At 39.2% G+C, this 24115-nt stretch overlaps 1 protein-coding gene across 1 annotated transcript in view; it reads left to right on the top strand.

The window, feature by feature from the left end:
* The window catches only part of SND1 (staphylococcal nuclease and tudor domain containing 1), a 987097-nt gene that overhangs the window by 899346 nt on the left and 63636 nt on the right, over window positions 1–24115 (top strand). The window contains exon 18 of the mRNA XM_089676965.1: window positions 14172–14313. Within this exon, the coding sequence (XP_089533091.1) occupies window positions 14172–14313 (142 nt within the window). The remainder of the gene's footprint in view (window positions 1–14171; window positions 14314–24115) is intronic.

Here is a 24115-nt window from a genome sequence, read left to right as displayed (position 1 = left end):
TCTTGCTGCTAGCCAGCTCACCTTCAGGACTGGTGACTGTAGTGAGGTTTTACAGAGACCTTAAAAGAATGATTAACCTTCCATCATTTAACTACCTATTTTCCCCCAGACCGTTATTGGCCCTTCTTTTGAGTTCAGCTTGTGGCAGGTGGGCACAGACAGATGCTTATGTGATCATTATACCAATCTTGTTTTTTATAGTTTTGTGGCCCATAGGAGTATTCAAAATGACACAAACCCAGACTGTCTTATTCATCAAACAAAATGTTTGTTTTTGCACCATTTGTCCACAGATGGTGAGCCTGGGCTGACCCCCATTGTGTGATACAAAACCTCTATTAACTATAGAAGTGAGCAGGGGCCTAACAGTGCAAGTATTAAAGTGAACTGCTGATTTTACCATGCAGGGTAAAACAAGGTGACAGCTTAACTGCCACTCTCCCCAGCTGCACAAATTCACCTTCCCTTCACTTTACTGCTGCATCATTATGAGTGAAAATAATTAGTCTTTATGGGGAGTGTGTGAGTTGCTCCCCTTCTTCCCACAAAAGTGTGCTTTTGCTCAGTTATTGGCCACTGTCTCATGTTGGTAGAGATATTTTTTTTTGGTGGAGATATTTTTTTTTTTAAGCCCTTTGTAAGCTCAAAGTCACTACCTGGAGTGGCAAAGGCGTAAAAAGGAAGAGATGTGTTTGCAGCAGTTATGTGAACATGTTGCTTTGCTCTATATGGGCATAGTTAACAAACGTTAAAGTGATTGTACACACTCATGAGGCAGCACAGTGGCTTCCACCTGGCAGCACTAGGGTCGTTCGTTCGAATCCCAACCATGGCACCACCTGCATGAAGTTTGCATGTTCTCCCTGTGCCAGCATGGGTTTCCTCCGGGTACTCCAGTTTCTTCCCATGCTCCAAATACATGCTAGTAGGTTAATTTGATACTGTCTAAAGGGACCATAGATTTGTACGCCTCTTGAAGGTTAGGGATTAATGTTCAATAAGTGTGTGTGTATGTATGTATATAGATATATATGTTTTCCCACATCCAAAGGATAAGGCACACCCCCAGCAATTGGTTTTCAGATGAAATGCTGTGAGAAGAAATGAATAAATACCTTTTAAGTTTTCATTTACGGGGCATGTTACCTCCTTCTTTTTTTTTTTTTTTTTTCACCTCAGAACAGGGGTTAGGCCTGGGCTATCTATATTTCCTGGTGACATCACTTCAGCTATTTTTCAGGCCCTCGTCCTAGGTTATTATTATACAGGATTTTTATAGCGCCAACAGTTTGATCAGCGTTTTACAATATAACGGGAGACAATACAGCAACAGTACAGTTCAATACAAGAGGGATTAGAGGGCCCTGCTCCTTGGAGCTTACAATCTAGGAGGGAGGGGCTAGTGGTACAAAAGGTAGTAACTGTGGGGGATGGACTGGTTGGAAGAGTAGATGATTCCAGTATTAGCTGAGGACAGGTTAGGCTTCCCTGAAGAGAGAGGTTTTCAGAGATCGCCTAAAAGTGAGCAGAGTAGGCGATAGTCTGATAAATTGGGGTAGAGAGTTTCAGAGGATGGGTTAAGCTCTGGAGAAGTCCTGGAGATGAGCATGGGAGGAGGAGACAAGGGAGCTAGAGAGTAGGAGGTTTTGCGAGGAGATTATGCAGAGTGTAGTGAAGTGGTCAAGTTTCTGATTTGTCCCGCAGGCAGCAACACCCACTGGGCATATCAGATGCATGACTGACCGCTCTAATCTGCTTGGCCCATGAAGAAACTTGAAGCAACGTCACCAGGACATGTTGCCCAGTGTGGCTTAGCACCACCCCTGGGCCATGCTGACATGAGGAATACTCAGTAGTAGGCACAGAGTATTCATAGCTGACTGAGTAATAGATGCAGAATAGTGCACTGAGGTGGCAGGTCTGCAGAGGCTGTGTGGTCCTGCAGATCATTGCCACCGGTGATAAGGAAGGTTGAGTTGACTGGCAGGATCAACAGGTCATTTATAAGGGAAGTATTTATAAGCAAAGGTCTCAGAGCCATTATACATTTTATTACTTTTGAGTTTACTGACACTCTTTAAGGTTAGGTTTACATTTCTAACTTTTCCCTAGGCTGATATTACATTTTAATGCCAGTGTAAATGAGTTGTAAACAGCAGTGTTGCTAGGATTATGAAATACCTGGGGCACACTTGGTTTTTATGGCCTACTCACTATATTTCCTTATACCCACAAAACATGCTTTAATTACTATGCCACAAAAACAATGTCTCACACTTTTACACTTTTGAACTTCGGCACAATTATTTAAAAAAAACACACTATTAAAATGTTTGGGGACTACTTAGCAACTAGAAACTGTTGAGATAATGGACACATTTGTCAGAAATATGTAATGTACAATACAGCCTACAGACTGTAAAGGTCAGGTGTATGTAATATTCAACATAGTGTATATATTTAAGGGCCAGAAGTGTCATGCTCAGAATGCATGGGTCAAAAGTGTGTAATGCAAAGTACAGTGGTGAGGAATAATTTATACATGCAGAGCACGGGGGTCAGGACTATGATAATCGGAGTTAGGTCTTTTGGATGGGCATTAAGCGTAGGGGTCAGGAATAGCTGATGTACAGTAGGAGCGGGGTCTGGACTATGTGTTGCACAATGAGTGCAGGGGTCAGGACTATGCATTGCAGAATGAGTGCAGGGGTCAGGACTATGTGTTGCACTAATCCCTGAGGACTTCTAATACACTATGCAATGAGAGCAGGGTCAGAACTATCCGCTGCACAAGCATGGGGTCAGGACAATGTGGTGCACTTATTCCTAGGGACTATTAATGCAAAATGAGAGCAGGGATCAGAAGTACATAATGTACAATAAGTGCAGAGATCAAGACTACCTGTCTGTCAAAACAGGGGTCAGGACTACCTGATGCATGAACACAGCGGAGGAGTCAGGACTATGCAACACTAAAGCACAGGTATCCAGACTACATGATGCACGAAGTACCAGGGGTCGTGATTCGTGATGCACAGAGTGCAGAGGTTAGGACTACATAACACATACAGTGTAATGAGATCCTCCTGCACATAATTTCTCAAAGCTGGCAGCACCAAAGCCACCAATACATACTTACTGTGCTTTAAACACACATCGTAATATCACTGTCAGTATAACTTCTTTGTTTCCGCAATCGCTTTGTGTGCCATGTGAAGAAAAAACATCAGAATACACAGTAAGCATGTATTGACAGTGAGCTTTGCCGGGGATGAGCAGACTTCACACATCTTGTGGACAGAAGGTGTGTGAAGGCAAACATTTGTGTCCGTTTTGGTAACCTTAATGACACAGGCAACGACTTCAGGTAGTTCTTAGTACTGCCACGTTAAGAACCTGTTGCTATGGCAACTGAGGCACACCAGTGCTCAGAGTGAGCCATGCCTGTTCTGCTAAATGTGACAGGGTTCTATCCCTAGCCCCATTCAGCTGTCAACCAGGAGATTCCCCAGCCAAAAGCTAAATGTACACAAAGGGGTCGGGGGTACTGGTGATGTCATTACCCCAATATGGTAATGCCCATATTTGGTGAACAACTTGAGTCACTAGGTGGACAAAGTCTGATGGGGAACAGAGAGAGTAGTTTCCATCAGGTCCACCTTAATTTTGATCAACAGCACATAGAAGTGGGAGGATTTGAAAGCCACTATTGAACTGAATAGCAGCTGTAGATCCATCCACTTGCAGCAGGGGCGAACCTGATTGGGTACTAATTTCTCATTTCCCCATCAGGCGAATAGGATGATCTGGGCTGCTCTGTGCAAAACCATTGCACAGAGCTGGTAACTAACATATTTGTTGTTTTAAAGAAAATGATTGTGTTTAGAATCACTGTAAGCTGTGCTTTGTGTGTAATTTTTTTTCATTATAATAATAGAGAAGACTAAAGCTAAGAGAAAATGGAATAGGCTCTGAGTACATTTTCTGCTTTGCATTTTCTGGGTCTGTGCTCATAATTCTTCCCATGTCTTCATGCGTTGCCAGGCTGTGTCCACTAATCCTGCATAGTAATACACCATGACATGCCTTCATGCCAAGAGAATCCTAGTCAAGGCAGACCAGTCTGTAATTAATTACATCACATTATTTTCATGTTGCCTCCCGTCACAGTGAGTTTGATCAGATTTTCTTTTTTGGGCCTTCTCCTAGAACGGACCCCATCTGCTAAAACTTGCAATACAGAAGTTGTGGGATTATGTCACTGAAGAGATTAAAATACTGAAGAACTGTACCTTCTTTAACTATCCATGCCTGCCAAACACTCGACCGCTGTATTCCATTAATAATACAAGCCTGGAACACTTCCAGCTGGATAATCCAACATAATCAATGATCAATTAACTTAAAATGCCTGCCTGCCTGGTCATATTAGGAATAGGCTAGCCTAGTGTAGCTGCATGATTAACCCTCTAGTGTCAGTGCTATGTTGTGAAGGGAATTAAATGTGTGTAATGTGGTTGTATGCTAGTAGCAGTGTAATATTTATATACAAATGAGTGATGTGGAGAAAAAAATTGTTTGAGTCATTATGTAATGCTTTGAGGAGAGCTTGAAGACCATTATTTCTTATTTTTGCAAGTGATTTGAGGAGCTGACCCACAAATAGACAAGGACTTCTAACCACTCTTGACTTTCTTGATCAGCATATATGTTCAAAGTCAGCAACTAAATGTTGAAGCCAGATGATCAGTATAAAAGCTGGGAAACTTTTAGCATTCCAAAGCAAGTCAGTGTTGGCAGCCACCATATTTCCCTTAAGAAAGGATTACTTTAGATACATAATTCAAATAAGTTGTGCAGGCAAAATGTTTAGCTGCTAATTTGTAGACACACACATCTTTATTTTTACAGTTGGTATGCACAGGAATTCTCGGCTCTCACTTTATTTGCCCAGAGTTATGTTTTAGGGTTTACTTTTAACGTAGGTTTGAAATCACAATTAAATGCAACTCTGTTGTCTTTTGTCTGGGGATAATGCCGAAGGTATTGTTTACAGATCCATAAAAGCAGTGCTGGCTGAGCTCCATTCATCCTCCTGTGAACAGAACTCTGATTACATGTACTTCCCATGTATTCTAAATTAAACGAGGATGGCACCTGCATAGAAATAGGGCAGGAGAAAATACCATTCAAATTTGACAGTTATTTAAACTTTGACTTGCTAAACAGGCTCCTGATGTCAAACAATTATAGACATTATGTACACCAAAAATTTATGGCAAACTAAATGACCACTTTGAAAACACAATTCACTCCCTAAATAGCCTAGTCTATGATTATTTTTAGCTTTGACCATTTGATTTTCAGTTTATCCAGCCACATAACACCCTAGATGACTCTACTAATAAATTGTTTAAATAAAATCCATCCCAACCTGCAAAGCATTGCAAAAACATAAGGTATGGTGATAAATGCTCTCCTTCAGATCAGCTACCCTCTCGTTTATCAATTTATTCTGTTAATTACATCCAATGAACAATCTGATTGAAATAAATTGATGGGTCTGAAGTCCCATATGGTTCAGATTTTTCTTCTGGAACAGTCTTCATGTTTCAGAAAGATCGAAGTGACTGCTGCACCTGCATTGTTGTAAAATCTCTTAAGTAAGGTGACTTGAGTCTTGGCTAGGGTACATGCAAACAAATTGTGGCTGCTGTCTTTTTTATTAGTTATACAATTACTGCCCAATGTTTTCTTAGTAGAGAGCGAGAGACTCCAGTTTCATGCTGCCTCTTGTCCTTGTTTCATTCTCTCGCATTTACTTATTTCTTTGCCATCTTCATTTTCTCCTCTCCATAATTTTCTCTGCATCATCCCCGCATACATACCCACTTCTTCTCTCTCCATCATTTCTGCTTTCCTCGCTCCCTCCCTTTCTCTTTGTTGTGCCAGGTTGTGTAGCTGCTCGATGAAACTCCAGCTTCTCCGTCTTAAATCAACTCCCACAGACAATAAATCCTACAGGCTGAATTGTATGATAGGAGTTAGAAATGACTGGTTGCATTTAAGATGTAATATTGCAAATTGGCTGCATTAGCAGATGTTCAGTTGCTTCTACTAGAAGGGTTTAAGATCAGAATCGCTCTGTGTATAATAGCCGTATGTTCTGAGAGCAAAGTACATACAGACATTACCCAGCCAGAAACCTCCACTTTATTTTCCATTAAAGCCACAATCCACTAGATTTTGCTTTCATGAGCTAGGTCCTCTACTGTTCTAGGAGAGAGTATGTGTCTGCAATTTAACTCTATTGTACAGCTCTCACATATGAGCTTTATAGGTAATAATATAAAAATGATTGTGTTGAATAAACGGTGTCCTGTATCAGACCACAATTTCACCTGAAGCCTGCAAGAGCATGCTGTTGACCACCACAACCATTTTAAGTATGGCTTCAGGCTCATTTTCCTTATAGAGCAAAACCATAAATGTGTGCAAGCAGACCCTTAGTTATGCACATTAGCAAAAGAAACAGTTCATAACAAAGACGCTTAGATACCAAGACAAGAGCTTGAAAGAATCCATGGTCTCTTCATTAGTCACCTGCCTGGAAGACTATCCAATTAATGGTATGACTGTAGTGCTGCTCTGTACAGACAATTGTGTATATTGTTTCTTGTGCAAAATAACTACCTAATCGTGTGAATGACATGCGTTGACATTTGCAGTAAGTGTATACTTAATACCAATTTGTGGGCATAAAGTAACATGAAAGAGTCATGCAGCTTGTCATTGATAAAATTAAGAAGAAAACAGTGGTACTCATTATGTATACAAAATTATAATGATGTCTGGTGTTACTATTAAGCGAAAAACCTGCAATTAAAGTGGAATTTAGTCAAGCAATACAGAGGTGACATAAATTATATGAACCGTTTTACCTGTCAAAATATTTGTAGTCATTTCTAACCAATCATATCAGTCACATTGCATAGCCAGGAAGGAGACATAACGATTCACAGCCTGCTGTTCTCCAGATTCCTGTATCACTTGTCTCGCTCCAGCCCACTGCATTACATAATGCACGAGAATCACTGTTGTAGTTTTCCTTTAAAAGGCCTAAAGACCCCCCTCTCCAGTTCATAGTAGTTTAATGCATGTTGAAATATTATTTGTTTGGAGGTAGCATTTTTTCCCCTGCTTCTGTTTCCATTCAAAAACTAGTAGTTTAAAGAGCACTGGACTGTGGTGGCTGTGCCCAAAATAGGTAAGAACTAGTCTACAGTTTTGCTTGTGGTCTCCCTGCAGCTGATCTTTTCCCATTACTGACTTTCTATGCCTTGTTGTTGTGTTTCTGTGGAGACAGCCATTCTTGTAGAGACATTTTTAAAAGTGACTTTGCCAATTACTGAAGTTAAGCTAAGAGATGCTATCCATATTGGATGCCTTCTAGTGGGGTCTGCCACTCCCGGGGAGGTATCTGGGCTCCGACTGAGGCCCCCTCTTCTTGGGCCAGTTGATGGGGGGCATTGTCCTCTTATCTCCCTCTTGATGTTCCTAGTAATCACAACAGTGTTATACACATGATTATGTACATCATGTCTGTAATGTAAAATTAATGGATGTTTTGTTGCTGACAACTTATGTTCTGTTAAAGCCGCCCATAGATGGTTCGAATCACGGCTGGTTCAGCAAGGATCTGGCCGAGGTTTGAACCATGTAGGGGCAAGCTGAATGTACCCAAGTTGATCAACTTGGGTACAGCCAGCCCATTGGGTTTTACATTCGACTATTGCTAGAGGGTATTATATATGCTAGCAGTAATCACTGTGTTCTCCTGGTGGCAAACTGAGCAGAAGTGGGAGTGGGTACCTGTCAAAACCAGACACCTGCTCCCCCCCCCCCAAAAGGTGCCAGATCAGATGTGCAGCAGAGGGGAGAGGAGCCAGAAAAGCAGGGCTTCCACTTTTGGGTGTAACGCTGCTTTAAGTCATAAGAGAGCTGTTTTGTTCCATGTGTAATGATTTATATATGACTGTTGTAAATAAGTAAGGACAAGATTATTTATCTGAATGTCCACTTTGATGTTTTTATCAGTTGTGAGATTCCTTTTTTAAAGTTTGATCAAATGTATCGTATTTTAATAATACTATTACAAGCTGTGCCTTAAAAATCCTGTCTATGTATTTAACAAACCTTCTGCAATGTTAGGGGTGTGGCACATTTAAGTCAACTTCCTGAATCTTATTGTGAAGATGGAAATTGAGATTTATCTTGTTCAACACAGGAGTGGGCTTGCTACACATATGGAGGGAAAAAGGTAATTCTGGAGTTCAGCTTTAACCACCTCCTGCCCACCATATAAGGAAATGACGGGGGGGCGGCAGTTCTCTTGTTCTGAAAGGACATCACATGACATCCTCCCACTCTAGCTGCGCATGCGCCCCCCCCGGGGGCATGTGGTGATCACAGTAAAGAGCTGATGACATAGGCGCTATCATGTGATCAGCTGTGTCCAATCACAGCTGTTTGCATGTATATAGGAAATGCCAGTAATCGGCAGTACTTTCCTCATGTGTGAGGAGAGGAAAGCCGATAAGCGGCATTCCTCAGAGGGGACATATACACAGACGATCAGTGCCTTGATTATCAGTGTAGCCCCATCAGTGCTGCCTTTCAGTGACCATAATTGCCACCTGTCAGTGCCCATAAATGACCATCAGAGCTGCCATTCAGTGCCAATTATCAGTGCTGCCTAGCAGTTTCAATCGGTGCCATATGAGTGCTGCCTTTCAGTGCCCGTCACTGATGCCTGTCAATGCCCACCAGTACCACCTATCAGTGCCCATCAGTGCAGCCTCATTAGTGCACATCAATGAAGGAGAAAAATTACTTATTTACATTTTATAACAGAAGCTAAGAAAAAAATTTTTTTCAACATTTTCAGTCTTTTTTAGTTTGTTTAGCAAAGAATAAAAAACCCAGTGGTGATAAAATACCATCAAAAGAAAGCTCTGTCTCCAAAAAATAAATATTTGTTTAGGTACAATGTTGCATGACCGCACAATTGTCATTCAAGGTGCGACAACACTGGAAGCTGAAAATTGGCCTGGGCAGGAAGGAGATAAAAGTGCCCTGTAGGCAAGTGGTTAAGGAATTTCATGGTGATATGACCTCTGTAGACACCAAGCCTAGTGCCATAGCTATAGGCTTTGACAAGGGCCGTGTATTGTGAATAAGGAAAAAAAAAAGTTCCTTGTTAATGCATGTTGTAGCTCAGTGTACCTCAAACCTTTTCTGAAATACTGTTCATGTTTTGTAGGAATCTATGAAGATGGCTAAATTATATTGCTCAGAAACAAATGGCTCCGTCTGTTTGCATGTAAGACTGTGTGGGAAAAGGTTTGAGAAACAGACAAGTGCAGACAAATTTGTCTAGATCTCAATAATTTTGTAAAACCCATAAGCTATGCTTTAGACCCCTTTCACATGGACGTTTAGTCTAGATTTGTCTGTCGATTTTTCAAACAGATCAAGGCAATGGGGTTGTTTACTAAAACTGGAGAGTGCAAAATCTGGTACAGCTCTACATAGAAACCAATTCGCTTCCAGATTTGGAATGGTCAGATTATAGGCTGGCCAAACATACAATTTTCTTATCGAGAATATCGCATTAGATGTACCAAAAACCATATAATATGAGGTCAAACCTTAACAACACTTTCAGTTGTATCCAGTTAGGCAGGCTTTTGCACTACATAGTTGAAGGTAAATCTAAAGGAAATTGGGCAGAAAATTGTATAGTGTATGGCCAGCCTTATTGCCAAAGCCAATTGGCTTCCATGCATAGCTGTATCAGATTCCGACTGCACCAGTTTTAGTATACCTCCCACAGTGTATGCTTGTGTGTGGGCGAATGTAAATTAATGAGCATCCATTTACATCTACCTACATCTGTGTCCGTTCAGTTTTGTTTTTTTTGTTTTTTTCAAATGGAACAAAGCTGCATCTTTTTCTGTTTAGACAGATCTGAATAGACGGATGCCTTCCATTCCCTTCATGTCTGTTTTTATGGCCAGTTCATACCATTCCTGCACATGAATCCCACAGGAATGCGCTGTGCGATTCATATGCGGTTCTGTGAAGTGCGACTTCAGCCCATTCATTTTGAATGGGCTGAAATTGCACTGCATCAGAGGTAGTGCATGCACTACTTTTTGAAACACACTGCAACCAGATAACATGGTACAAAAGTACAATGTTATCCAATGTGAGCTGCTGCGGGCAAATACACTACGATTACAACCAGATGTAAACTGAACTGATATAAACTGAACGGAAGATGGATGTGCAAACTGATGTAATTGGAATCTGTAGTCATCAGCTTTTCCTTAGCAAAAAAACTTGACTGTGCTGCTGACGCCTGTGTGAAAGTACCTTAAAACACTGATAATCAAGCCACAGTTGTTTGAAAATGTTTGATAAATGAACGTTTTGCATGAACAATTGAAGATGAAGGCTGATTTTCATAAGGTTTATACTGGAAACAATGTATTAGCTGATTAATGGCAAAAAAATATATATTTTTTTATTTTAGCCAGTTGTATGGGTCACTGAATAATCAATTGCACTGTACAACTGTTGCCGAGAACAATACCTATTATGCAGTAGTAATCTTTGCATGAAAGTAAGAACATTCTTGTTCAGCGGCAGTATGTATTTTTTCTAGTGTATCAAAGCATGCTTCAAAATCTAAATAGGGTTAAGCCTGGGTTTACACTGATGCATTTTCTGTGCGAATTCTGCACCGCATCAGAATCGTACCCCATTCATGCGAACCTCTGCTGTGTATGTTAAGTCAACAACAACCCAAAATCAAAACGCGGTGTGATGCGCAGAATCGGATTGCATAGGTGTCCGATTCTAGTGTGGACCAAATAAAGGGTCTTGCACCTTTTTGGTGTGGGTTTATGGCCCCAATCACACCGCACACAATTTGCATGTGGTTTGCACAGGAATGGAGTGCGTTTCCTGTGCGAATTACATGCAGTGTACCGAACCGCATATATGTGAACCCGGGCTTAGGGAAAGACAAGGGCTTCTAAGCAGGCCAACACAGGTGGTCTTGGTCAAATTCTGATATCTTAATATCACTTGGATTTGCTTTGTATCTACAGTTATGCCAGTGTGTATGAGAGAGGAGCATCCATCCCCTCCATGATATGGGCTTAACCCTGATCTGTCTAATCTGATTTTCTACTTTTATATTTATATTGTATACGGTCAACAAATGCAGAAATGACATTTAATTCCAAAGAACTAGTTTAACCACTTCTTTACCACACTGTAGCCGAAATACTACTACAGCATGGCTCTTAGCTGATCACAGATCACAGTAAAGGGTCAAATGCAGCGGCTCTTTACCAGTCATCAGCTGTGTCCAATCACAGCTGGTCTGATATAAACAAACTCACCAGTTAATGGTATTTCCTTTGCTCATATGCTGTCTCTGTGTGAGGTAAGAAGAGCCAATAACTGACAAGTCTGACTGGGCACAGGAAGTACATTGTTTACAGTGATAATCAGGTTACTGATAATTGGTGCCTTGATTAATGCAGCCCCATCAGTGTAGGTTATCACTGCCCACCAGAGCAGCCACATCAGTGAAGAAGAAAAATTACTTATTTGCAAAATTTGGTAACCAAAAGTAAGAAAAAGTGTTTGGAGTTTTTTTTCACAATGTTCAGTCTTTTTTGTTTTAGCAAGAAAAAAAAAAACGTGATGATTAAATACCACCAAAAGAAGCTTTATCTCTCTCTCTCTCTCTCTCTCAAAAAAATTTCATCTGCCAAAAAAACTTTCTGTCTCAAAAAACATTCATTTGGGTACAGTGTTGCATGGCTAGGCAATTGTCATTCAAAGTGTGACAGCGCTGAAAGCTGAACATTGGCCTGTGCAGGAAGGGGGAAAAATTGCCTGGTATTTAAGTGGTTAAATAAGCTTTGGAAAACCTATTTTGAGAAGTAATATATAGGCCGCTATTGTTTTTTTTTCCTGTTAGTGCTGGTTGCCTGGCTGCCATGCTGCTTTATTGGCTTCAGTCATCTGAATCACTTACCCTGAACAGTTATGCAGATCAGAAGTTTTGATTTCACTTGCTGTGTACTTGTTCTGGCTTGAAAGATACTGAAGACTGAATCGGTGTGACAGCCAGACAGCTATTTTCAGGAGATTGTCATCACTGGCATCCTCCATATTTTTCTTCGGTTTCTGTTAAAAATCCATGTGCATGTTGGATTTTATATGCTTTCATAAATTTTTGTTCTATTTTAAAGCAGGACTTTGAACAGATCCAAAAACACCATTCAGTGTTTTTGCAGATTTCTCTAAATATGAATACTTTTACATCTTTTTAGAAAGATTGTAACCGTTTCTAATCAGAGCCCTTTCCTAGCTGTATGCTATAAATATAGGCCATAAAGGGACTTGCTGTGGATATTGACACATTTTGCTGACATATGCTCTTAGCTGCATAGAGGATTGCTAAACTGGATAATGTATTGAATGATCCACTAGAGATTGTACTGCAGAAACTATATTTAAATCAATGGTGTTACTGCATATCTACTTTGCTTGTTATCTGATAATAACCCTAAAGATAATGCTTGGCAGCTGGGCTTGCTCCTCTAGTGGCGAGATGGTGTACATAGTCACTAATGCTTCACCAGAGTAATTAGCATCTCTGTCCGTTCCCATCCATCACTCTGCCTCCTCTCCACCTGCTGGGGACTCTGTGTCATTTTCAAGTTATTTTTGTTGAGGTTACAGAGGACGCTTTTGACAAGGAGAGGCTGTACCAGACAACGTGCTTTTTGATGGACACTGTTTTTCCTGAGCTGGGACTATAACATGCCATAGAACTCCACAGCATATGCATCTACCGCAGTTATACAGTCCTAAATAGACTTGTCAGATGTATATGATTATATATGTATTTGCCAAATTGCTCCAGCTAATAGACATCTTTTTGCTTTTTTCTTGCTTTATTCTGCCCATCGACAGCTTTTGCAGTGTAACTTTTGTATTATAACAATATAACCCTTATAAGGCAGTACGTTTGGAAATCCTTTACAGTAAGCTAAATAATGAGACAGCAAAATGGTAATAAATGTGTTTTTCTGTTAGAAGAAGCATAGCTCATATATTGTATATTCTCTGGAAATGCCTTTCTGCAAACTAGCTATGTGGGGATTTGAAATGATGTAATTTTCAAGCATGTCCAGTTATTTTCTCATACACATCCTGCTGTTTTGTCTTCCTCTGAACAGCTACTCCATCACCGCTTCTATGTACCACATATCTCAAGTCTACCAACGGGCCTTTTAATATATGCCCCATGACTAAGGCAGTAATTGATTTTTTTATTTATTTGTAAGTTACAACATACATTTTTCAAAGACTTATTTGGACTTCAAGATCCTACCTTGTCATTAGTCAATTTAAACTGGCTATGGCAGCACACATGACAACTGTGTAAAGCAGAGAATGCTGAAAGAGAATTTTCAGCATGAAAACTGAACGTTTTATCCATTATTAGTAACTTCAACATTGGACTTTACTTGGCAGTAACACCATTTTTGGAATTTGAGAATATTGTGAATATCAGTTTGGAAGATGAGCAGAGGAAAGTGTCTGTAGTGTTGGGAACAAATCATTGAGACCAACTTTCAAGGAATATAAATAATGTGTTGGAAAACACTGTTCTGGGATGACTCTTCTCACTTAAAAGTAGTTTCTGTGATTTGAGGCCAATGGTCATCCTTCTCTTCACATCCGTAAGAGGCCCTAATCACAGGGATGTTCAAGTTACACTGGTTAGAAGGATGTTCATAGCAAAACGCAAAGTCTCACTGATGGAATGTTGATGGGTGCAGGGTAAATAGGAGGATCACTTAGAGCTAACTTAAGATCTGTGTACTACAGTTGAATGTGTATATGCCAGCACCTGGTTTTAGATGTCTGTTAGTATGACCATGGAAAGCATTTAGGAAAGTCAGTTTAGTCAACTAAGCTATGTGGTTTTTTTTTCTCATATTTGTCTAGATTTTTTTAGGCATTAAACACTAAAAATATTTTATCTGTTTTGTAATTAATATCATGTTTTTTTTCAGATCTGGTCAAAGTTTGAGGAACAACCAGTAGAAGAAGTAGTGGCTGTGGTGGAGGAAAAGGAAAGGAATGCCAATTACAAACCTGTTTTAGTAACAGAGATTACAGATGAGCTACACTTCTATGTACAGGATGTAGAAACAGGTAAGTGTGTCTCCTCTAATTTTTCTCAGCCTTTAGCAATGCTTCTCCACCTTTCTTTCCACGTCCATGCAATGCTACAAGACAATCCTCAGTAAACTTTCTTCTGCGCCATCGTTTTCTCACTATGCCAGTTTATAGGCACATAAATTCTATCCATCCTGCATTTGGCTGGGCACAAAATTCATTAAACTCATTAGGCGAACTTCGGGTGCAGTATTAGTGTAATACATAACTGTGACACACGGGTAGAAAGAAATCCAGGAAAGGTCATAGCTGTTGCTGCCAAAAAATTTTTATTATCAATGAAAAGGACAATTGTACATTAAAATTCACAGTTCTATTTCTGTAAGGACAGAGCACTTATTTCATTTTGTTTCCAATATAGTAAATCAAAGCTCCTGTGATAGGAAGATGTGTTCAGGTCCAGTATATGGGAAACATCTTATCTTTTCTCATAAAATATGTATATAACTTAAATAAAATATGCAGTATTAAGCTTAATTTACTAGGATGATAGCGTGTTAAGCACAAATCAATAGGATTGGAGGTTATTGTAATTCTATATATGTTTATATCATGATCATTTGTCCTATTAAAATGTCTTATAATGCTGTTGGTGATACATAAAAAAGAAATGTATTATGCAACACACCTAGTGGTCGTGCCCTCAGAGCACTCTCTTTTGGAGGCAAATCTTAACTATATATGAAAAGGTGAGGAGCCTGTGCACCTCAGAAACCCTGGGAATTGCCCGCCTCCCACTGCACTTAGGATCATTTTCATGTGCCAAGAAAGGCCTCTTCTATTTTTCCATATAGCTGCTAGAATGGTAAAACCCAAACATTTAAAATAAAGCAAATAATATCTGCCTGTATCTGGAAGTGTAAGGCAGCTGACACCAATAGGTAGCATACCAAACCTAAGTAAATGTGCATAAAAATAAAAGTGTAGCCTGAATCATAGGAAATAGTGTGTCTAATAAAGGTATATGACAAAAACCAGAGTTAAAAAATCAAGTGAAAATAAAATAACCATCCATATAATTACATTTTCGGTGAAAAAACTTGAAAATATCAATCCACCACCACAAAAGTGCTCTTGCTTGCAGTAAAGTAATTAAAAAATGCCGTCACCATCTCCCTGTGAATTCAAGACTCAGCAAAACTGATGGCTACCACTACAACAGCATGGAACGCCCCTGTGTCTAAACAGAAGTTCCATAAGTGCACGTGACTGGCAAATGACTGTATCCACAGGTACCACTCTGTCTGGACAGGCTATGATGAAATAAAGCTCAGAAGGAGCAAATATGCCTCCAGCAGTGTAGTATTTATTACAAAATCCATATAAAATACATCAAGTATGTCAGTTTACATAGATGGCCGACCCTGAATCATGCAGTGGCGTGACGTCAGCACTGTACACTCCTCCCTCCCCTGCAATGTTAGTACAGAAATCTCCCATTGGCTGCGAGCGCTGATTGGATGCCAATCAACTGTTGTTTTTCCAGCATGCCTTTTTGACAAGCTTCTGTCTGACAGGCTTCTGCACATACGGGTTTCTGTTGAACCAGCCGATTTTCGGCTTGTGCGTATCAGGCTTTACATTCAAAAGATCTTAAAAGACCCATGAGGTATCTTTACCTGATCTGATTATTTTTCTTTGTTAATTTTTTCATTTTCGATCATTTTAAGTTACAAAAGTAAATAAACAACAGTGATGAAATTGCTGCAAGTGTTGGCTTTTGTTGCATAATGGTCTTGGAGTAGAGTGCATGCCTGTGAAACATTAGAGGGTTGCAATGGGTTTGTTATCTGCAGCTCCTGTTTTCCTAACAGAGATAGAAATAAAAGTTTTCAGGCTTTCAGCTCAAAAAAGAACTGGGACATTGAAAGTATAGAATCAGCTGGGTTTTTCTCTTGCATGTTCACATTGCAAATCTCAGATGCAGAATTTGTGGGTATTGGGTACAGGGGTTGGGCCGCCTCTCTGATATGTTAACTGGACCTATGCAAGTTCTCTCTGATCTTGTATTACCCTGATGAAAAAAAAGCTGACTGACAGACTCTTCTCTTGATCTGGTCCTCATGTTTGAAAAGTGTTCTCGATTTCCATGGCAACCAGTAGTCTGTCATTTCCCATTTGCATGTTAGAAAACGCTGTAGGCCTGTTTTTTAAAACAGTGGCTGAAATAAAAGCTCCTTGTTTTGGTCCCAATGGCATCCAGTAAGATTCAAACATATGGAGAAAAAGGTTTGCAGCGCCCCTAGACAACCATTCAGATTCAGACAGTAATCCAATTTATTACACTTTAATAAATGAGGTCCTGTGTTTTCTAGCTTGAACATTGCCACTCTCCTGTATGTTGTTTTTACATGCAGTGCAAGCATAGGCACGGTGAGAGTAATTCATAAAAACAGGAGCTGACAGAATCTTGATCAGCTGTGCATGGCAACCAATTAGCTTCTATCTTTCATTTTCAAAGCTTAATTGAACAGTCCGAAAAAAGAAGCTGGTTGTCATATACAGTTACTCCAGCTTCTGTCTGCTCCAGTATTGATACATTCTCCCCAGTGGGATTTGAGAATGAGCTAAGTAACCAGGTTTATCAAATTGTCTAATGCGCGCTCCACATGCATACTTGTCCTGCTAGCTGAGCAACATCTTGATTGAAAAATAAAAGCAGCTATTGCTGGACAAACAGAGATAGCATCCAGTCACATGCAGCCACTGTTTGGGTATTTTGACAGCCTGAGAAGGGGGGGGGGGGGGCGTGCCTGCTGCATGTGGTAGGAAAGAGAATTGGTAATAACTTGGCCTTTTTAAGCACAGCTGACATCATTCATTGTTTCTTAATGTTACCATGACCTTGCTTTTCAACTGACTAAGCCAAAATCTGAAGTTCAGGCATTTTGTGATGCCAGTGTGGGAAGGACCTATGTTCCTGTGACGTTTCTGGTTGGTCATGTTACACACAGGGGGTCTGATTTATAAATAAAAAAACTTGGTTTGAAGAGAACCAGTTACGACTACACTAAACACGTACAAGAATCTAAGCATTTACTCTTCAGATGTTTGAATGCTGTTGGTGGTGATGCACAATTTACGTTCTGGCTAGCTACTGTGCTTTTTTTAATGTGATACTGCTATGCACATGCGCAGGTATCATTGTTCTGACCACAGGCAGTTCACTAAGTCAGCCCATAGAAGATTTAATTTTCTTTTCTTCCATCACCAGTGGAAGGAAAGAAAATCAATTGATTCCCCCATCAACAGAGTCCGTGTATCCCGCAGCACTATTGTGTTCTGCCAGAAGGGAGTGGGTGCGGGGAGTGTTCCCGACCGGAAGAACACAATGATTACTGCTAGCAGCTATAGCTGCTGGCAGGAATCGAATGTAATAAAATCCGGAAAGCTGGTTGTACCCAAGTCGACTTGATGGATCAACCTTGCCCATACATGTATCGGCCCATGTATGGCCGGCTTAAGCATCAAATGTCAGACTTCAGGTAACGTCCCAAAGCAATTTCCATCTAAGTATTGCACATGCAGTTGCAAGTAATTGCCAGAAACAAAGCAATGCACCACCCATGAGTTTGATCAACCACCAGAATTTTGGTAATTTGTGAAATCAAAACGGGGTAATAAATTGTTGGCTTCAAAACCGTTTGTTGAAAAATAAAATAACAAGGAAAAAGCTATGGTAATTGTAGTTTGATTTTCCAACTAGTTAGATTTTACAAGTTGCAGTGGGGAGGCCATTAAGAATTATTGGCATGCCGCTCTCCTGCAACAGGGATACAGGTTATTTGCACATTGTGGAAACGCGTGTGATTTTGGACGTGTTCTTGCAGTGTAGAAATGTGGACCAAGCCTTCGTAATTCAGGCCAAGTTCAATGAAAATATCAGACAACCAGTGTAATTCAACCAGTCTGAATTATTATTATTATTATACAGTATTTATATAGCGATAAAAGGTTTGCTCAGCACTGTACATTATAGTGGGGGACAGAACATGAGACAATACAGTAACAAAACAAAACATGAGGGGTTCAAGGGCCTTGCTCTTTCGAGCTTACAATCTTGGAGGGAGAGGATAGTGGTACAGGAGGAAGTGGCTGTGAATCAGCTTTCAGTCACAAGGCAACTTAACACAAACACTTTGGATCCTTTCACTGTGCATACACAATTTGTTAGCTGCAGGTAGCATTCATCCTTGGTCAGTTTTTTTTTCTCTCAAAAGCTTTTTGAAAATGGTTACAACTGCCTGAAATTTGTCTTATATGTGTGGCCAGCAGAAGGGCTAGTTTTCATGGGCATTTTAGATGCTTTTGCACACATTAACATGCATTCATTTTGGCATGTGTGAAGGATTTAAAGCAAAGCACCAACTGATCTCAAACTGACCTTAATTTATCTAAGTGTATTCTAGTCCTAGGCAGAGTTAAGTCAGAAAGCAAATCTAAATCTGTCAAAGGTAAGGCTCAAAGTTAATAATGATTTTAGACAAAATGTTGAAATTCTTGCTTAAGTTTTAGAGTAGGTTTCGCTTTAAACTCTGCCCTACCTAGTGCTAAGCGCTGGCATTCAACTTTTAAATTCCAGAATTTGCTATGGAGCAGTGTTTAGCAACTTGACCAGCAGTAGTAATTTGACCACAGCTCTGTTATTCCTGGACAGCAGCCCCCTCACGTGTGGCCTGATCTACGACCGAATATCGGTATCGGGCCGCTGTGATCTTCCCAGATATCACTTGATCACTGTGACCAATCACAGCGATCACAGGTCCCCTAGTAAAGAGTCATGAATGGAATCCATTCATGATATCATTGTTTACTACTGTGTGTGATCTGTGATTGATCACAGTGATCACATGGTACTTGGGCCAATCACAGCACCCTGTGCCATGTGATAGCTGTGGCCAAACACAGCATCACAATAGTAAACAATGCGCCATGAATGAAAACCACTCATGACAGCTCAAACAATTGCTTTCATAGTATTAAAAAAATATATATATTTTCTCCCCAGAGTAGTACACAGTTACTATGGTAACACTACACTGCCCTAGTCACAGTATGTCATTTATTTATTTATTTTAATTTACATACTGTCACCAGATCACTGCCATGCCAGTAATATAATGATTATGTACTGCACTGTTGACAGTATGCAAGAAAAAAATAGTAGGAAAACATTTTTTTTTATTTCTTAATTCTCAGAAAATTTTGACAACTTTAAAAAACTCACCATGCCTCTAACTAAATACCTTGAACTGTCTACATTCCAAAATGAGCTCATTTTGGGTGTATTTTTACTTTCCTGGTATTATAGGGCCTCAAGAAATGAGATATGACATCAGTTCTTCAGGATTGATCAATTTTCAAATATAATGTACCATCGTTTGTAGACTATGTAACTTTCACACAAACTAAATTATATACACTGATTTTGTTTTTTACAAAAAAAAATGTAGCAGAATATATTTTGGCCTAAATTTATGAATAAAAATTTTGTTTGCTAAATTTTTTAACAAACTAAATTTTTCAAAATTTTCAGTATTTTTCATTTCTTTAGCAAAAAATTAACCTGACCAGGGCAATTTTCAGCTTTCAGCGCTATCACACTTTGAATGACAATTGCACGGTCATGCAACACTGTACCCATATGAATTTTTTACCATTTTTTTAGATAGATAAAACTTTATTTTGGTGGTATTTATTCACTGCTGGGATTTTTGTTTTTTTTTGCTATGTAAATGAAAATGTCCAAAAATTTTGAAAAAAGTGTTTTTCTTATAAAATTTTGCAATTAAATAATATTTCATCATAAATCTTGGCCAAAATTTATTCTGTTATCTTTTTAGTAAAAAAAAAAAAAAAGCCAAATTAGTTTATAACCAAAAATTATCATTTTTAAACATTTTTTTTTTACATTTTTTTTTTATATTTAATTTATTACTTTTTTTTTTACATACTGTCACCCTAGCAGTACAGTGTCACCATGGTGACACTGTACTACTTTTCGGGGGTTGTGAAGATTTTTTTTTTTTTTACATTGATTGCTTTTACACCCATATAGGATGTAAAAGCAATCATTTCTCATTCTGTCTGCATTCTTGCAGCAATTGAGAACTACTGAGTGAGCTGTGATTGGTCACAGCTTGTCACATGGTACAAGGCTGTTGTGAATAGCTTTGTACCATGTGATCTCTGTGATCATTCACAGATTTCACACGTAGTAAGCAATGATGTCACAAGTGACATTTTGCTACTACTTTGCATGTGATCACTGATTGGCCAATCAGTGATCACATGATCGGGACCTTCTACAGAGGTCCCGTCCGATGATCGGTGTTTCACTGTGTCCGGAGGACGCAGCGGGCACCGGATCGCGGTGCTGTGCGCTCCACGGGGGAGGCCGTTTATAAACAGCCACCTGACCCTGCACTTTTACCGTCCGGCTGTTTATGTACAACGGCCGGTCGGGAATACCCCCAAAAGCTATATTTGTGTGAGGGAAAAAAAAATATAAATTTCATATTGGGTACAGTGTTGCATGACCAAGCAATTGGCAGTTAAAATTGCAAAAAATGCCATGGTCATGAAGCGGGGGGTGGGGGGATGGGGAGAGCCTAGCCCTGGGATCCGTTTATAAAATTCTAAAAAAATTTAAAAAGCTACTGTAATGTGCAAGTGGTTTGCCCCAGTAAATGTATTGCTAACCATGTGTTTGTCAGTTCTGCAGTATTTCCATTAGTTTTTCTAGAAGCCTTTGAAAGAAAATCTTGTTTACATGTAATTGAAGAGTCCATAGCAATCTGCACCTGTTGATTCATTATTTTTACATTTCAAAATTAGGGTACTGATAAAATGCCCTTTACTTGGCATTTTGGTTTTTGATTGATTGTCATCACAGTATCTGGAACTGAGCTTTAATCAGCTGCTACTGCAACAATTTTGCAAGCCTGGTGCTATCATGAGAAGTAATTAAAGGGGTTTCTTGCTACCGGAACATGGCTTTTAAAAAAATAAACGTAAAAAAATGTAGCAATGCTTTTGTGTTTTTCCTATACACCAATGCCACTACAATTTGGGAAAGGTTTAAGGATGAATATCCACATAGTACTTCAAATTAACCCCAAACGGCCTTCTCCCGCGAAGAACATTTTTCAGTATTATTTTTTGTCCAACTTAATGCACATAATTTTTTTTTTCTCAGCCTGTGTATTTTATTGAAAAGACTTGACAATAAATAGAACAGTATTCATTGTATAAGGACATTGATTTTGTTTTTGCCATAAGAAAGCCAGGCCACCTACATAAACCACCTGGGTTTAGAATTTGTCTCGCCCATATTAACATTAATTGCAAGCTTTGAACGCATGTCTCAAGGCTCACGTAGCAATGTGTTTACAGTAGATGGTACATGCAGCTTCCATAGACTATGTAACCCTACCCCCGAAGGAACTGCTTGGTAATTTGGGTTTCCCTGTTCTGTGCCTTGACTCCAAAAACAACCTCAGCCCTCTAACGCACCTGGTTGAATTAGTCACTGCAAGCACTTATAAGAACACAAGTATAGCTACCTTTTAACTCGGCTGTGAATTAATATCAGGAAATAGGCATAAGACTGTGTAGTGGCAAATGAACTCCATGTATTATCATGGTAATCGCTGGCCCAGACCTGGTTATTGACACCTTTAGCTGCCAATAGCGGCGCACTCCCTACCCAGAAATGCAAATCATGTATATATATTTTGCTCAGCCTTGCCATCCTGTAGCAGTACTTCTGCTATAGAGTGGAGGGCGAGCGGTTAATTAGAATTTTGTTGTTTAAAATTTAGCTTTGCTCCTAAGAATTTAATTGGGGTGTATTCATTTTTGCAACATGGTCTTGAATTAATTTGTTAGGAAAAATACTTTTTTGTGTGTGCAAATTAACAAATGTTGTTTGCAATCAATGGCTGGCCTGCAATTGTTGCAGTATTTTGTAGTATAGTGTCACATAGAAAATGTTGATTCTGAAAGGAAAGTAAAGGTTTTCTGACAAATCTGTTGGAGTGTACTCATTTATGCTGTGCACTGTATATTGCACATTTCTGCAACTACGTTATCCAGATTTTAAATTGTTTAGGAGGTAAGCTTGTAATGTCACTAAAAAAAGTTTTGTAAATGAGTATCTCTGCCTGTATAAAAAGAGAGGGAAGGAACAGTGTTACAGCACTTTAACATGTTATGTTGTCATGATTATTTGCTGTTGATGTTTTTAAAAGCCTTGTAGCTATTCCAAGACCTATTACTGTGCAGTGACTTGCTCAGAGGGGCACAGTTACATCTACTGTTTGCTGAAACATTTGGTAAAGCACTGTAGCGCTCCTGGATGTCTGCAAATCCCATATTATATTTGTTGTCCCAGGACTAAACATTTACAGGCTCCCTAGTGTGAATTAATTTTAAATAGGATCTTATCAGCGAGCTTGTAATTGCAAAGGTTTGCAGTGTTGTAAATTGAACAAAAATGAGGAAACATGAAGAATATATAGCAAGCTTGTGTGAGCAGATAGTGTGCTAACGCTACAAAAAGAGGCAATGAATTTTAAGTGTAAATGTATGCGAATAGCAAAGTATAAAAATTCTGAACACACACAATATTTGCTATTATTGCAGGTTTATTGCCTGATAAACTCACTTTAAGTGATATATTTACTATAAAGTCTCAAATGTCCTGTACATGTACATCTATTTAGGACATTTAACATTCAACTACACATTTATTGCAGTCATACATATTTTTTTAAAGAGCCTACCCCCTATGCCTGCCCTCTCTTGTGTGTGTGTGTATGTATATATATATATATATATATATATATATATATATATATATATATATATATATATATAACAACATTTTCTATGGGACACTGAACTACAAAATACTCCCACAAATGCGGGCTATGGAATGCAAACAAGTTTTTTTTAATATGCACACACAAAAAAGTATTTTTTTCTAACAAATTAATTCAAGACCATGTTGAAATATGAATACACCCAAATGAAAGTCTTATGCAGGCCATAGATGGGTCGTTAATCATCCGATCTTTCGGCCGATTTTCGTACCGTTAGTGGATTAGTTCGTCAGCCGTTTTTAGTCTATTTTGCACTTTCAGATTATCGGTTATGTTGAGAAATTTGCAGCCGATTTGGACGATCGGCCGATTTTCGCGGCAATGATGGCCAAATCGGACGATCGTTTTAACAATAAAAAATCTGCACATGAGCTGTGACCTGAAAGGCATAGAAGTTATGGGGTGAACTTTATGATTTAGTTGGACGATTTTTTTAGTCGTTGGTGGTACGGTCGGCCGAACGAACGACCGATTTTTCGTTTATCGTTCACAAAATCGGCCGCTGTTCGACCTGTCTATGGCCTGCATTAGAAGCAAAGCTAAATTTTAGGCAACAAAATCCTAGCTGACAAGAATTCAACTAGTCTAATTATTCATTAAACAGGTGTCCAGCAGACCGTTGATTATAAAAGGGCATTACTTAAAGAAAACTCCTTCCCATTTCGTGCTGTTAGTAATGGAACCACATAGAAAAGAAATGTCACAAGGCCTGAGAAGACTTGGTGCTGTCCTTACAAATCATGGAGGTTATACAAAATACTAGATGTAGTAGTTTTTGTTGTGGGGTGTATTCATTTTTGCATGAACCAATTTGAGTAAAACTGAAGATTTTATAATCTGTTATGTTATTAACCTTATGTAATGAGCTAAACAAATGTTCTATAAAACTCAGT

The sequence above is a fragment of the Staurois parvus genome, unplaced genomic scaffold (genome assembly GCF_062004578.1).
Source record: "Staurois parvus isolate SC_StPar_1 unplaced genomic scaffold, SC_StPar_1.0 ptg000175l, whole genome shotgun sequence".
Lineage (NCBI taxonomy): Eukaryota > Metazoa > Chordata > Amphibia > Anura > Ranidae > Staurois > Staurois parvus.
The sequence above is the reverse complement of the archived record's forward strand: the minus strand, read 5'-3'. Positions and strand labels throughout refer to the sequence as shown.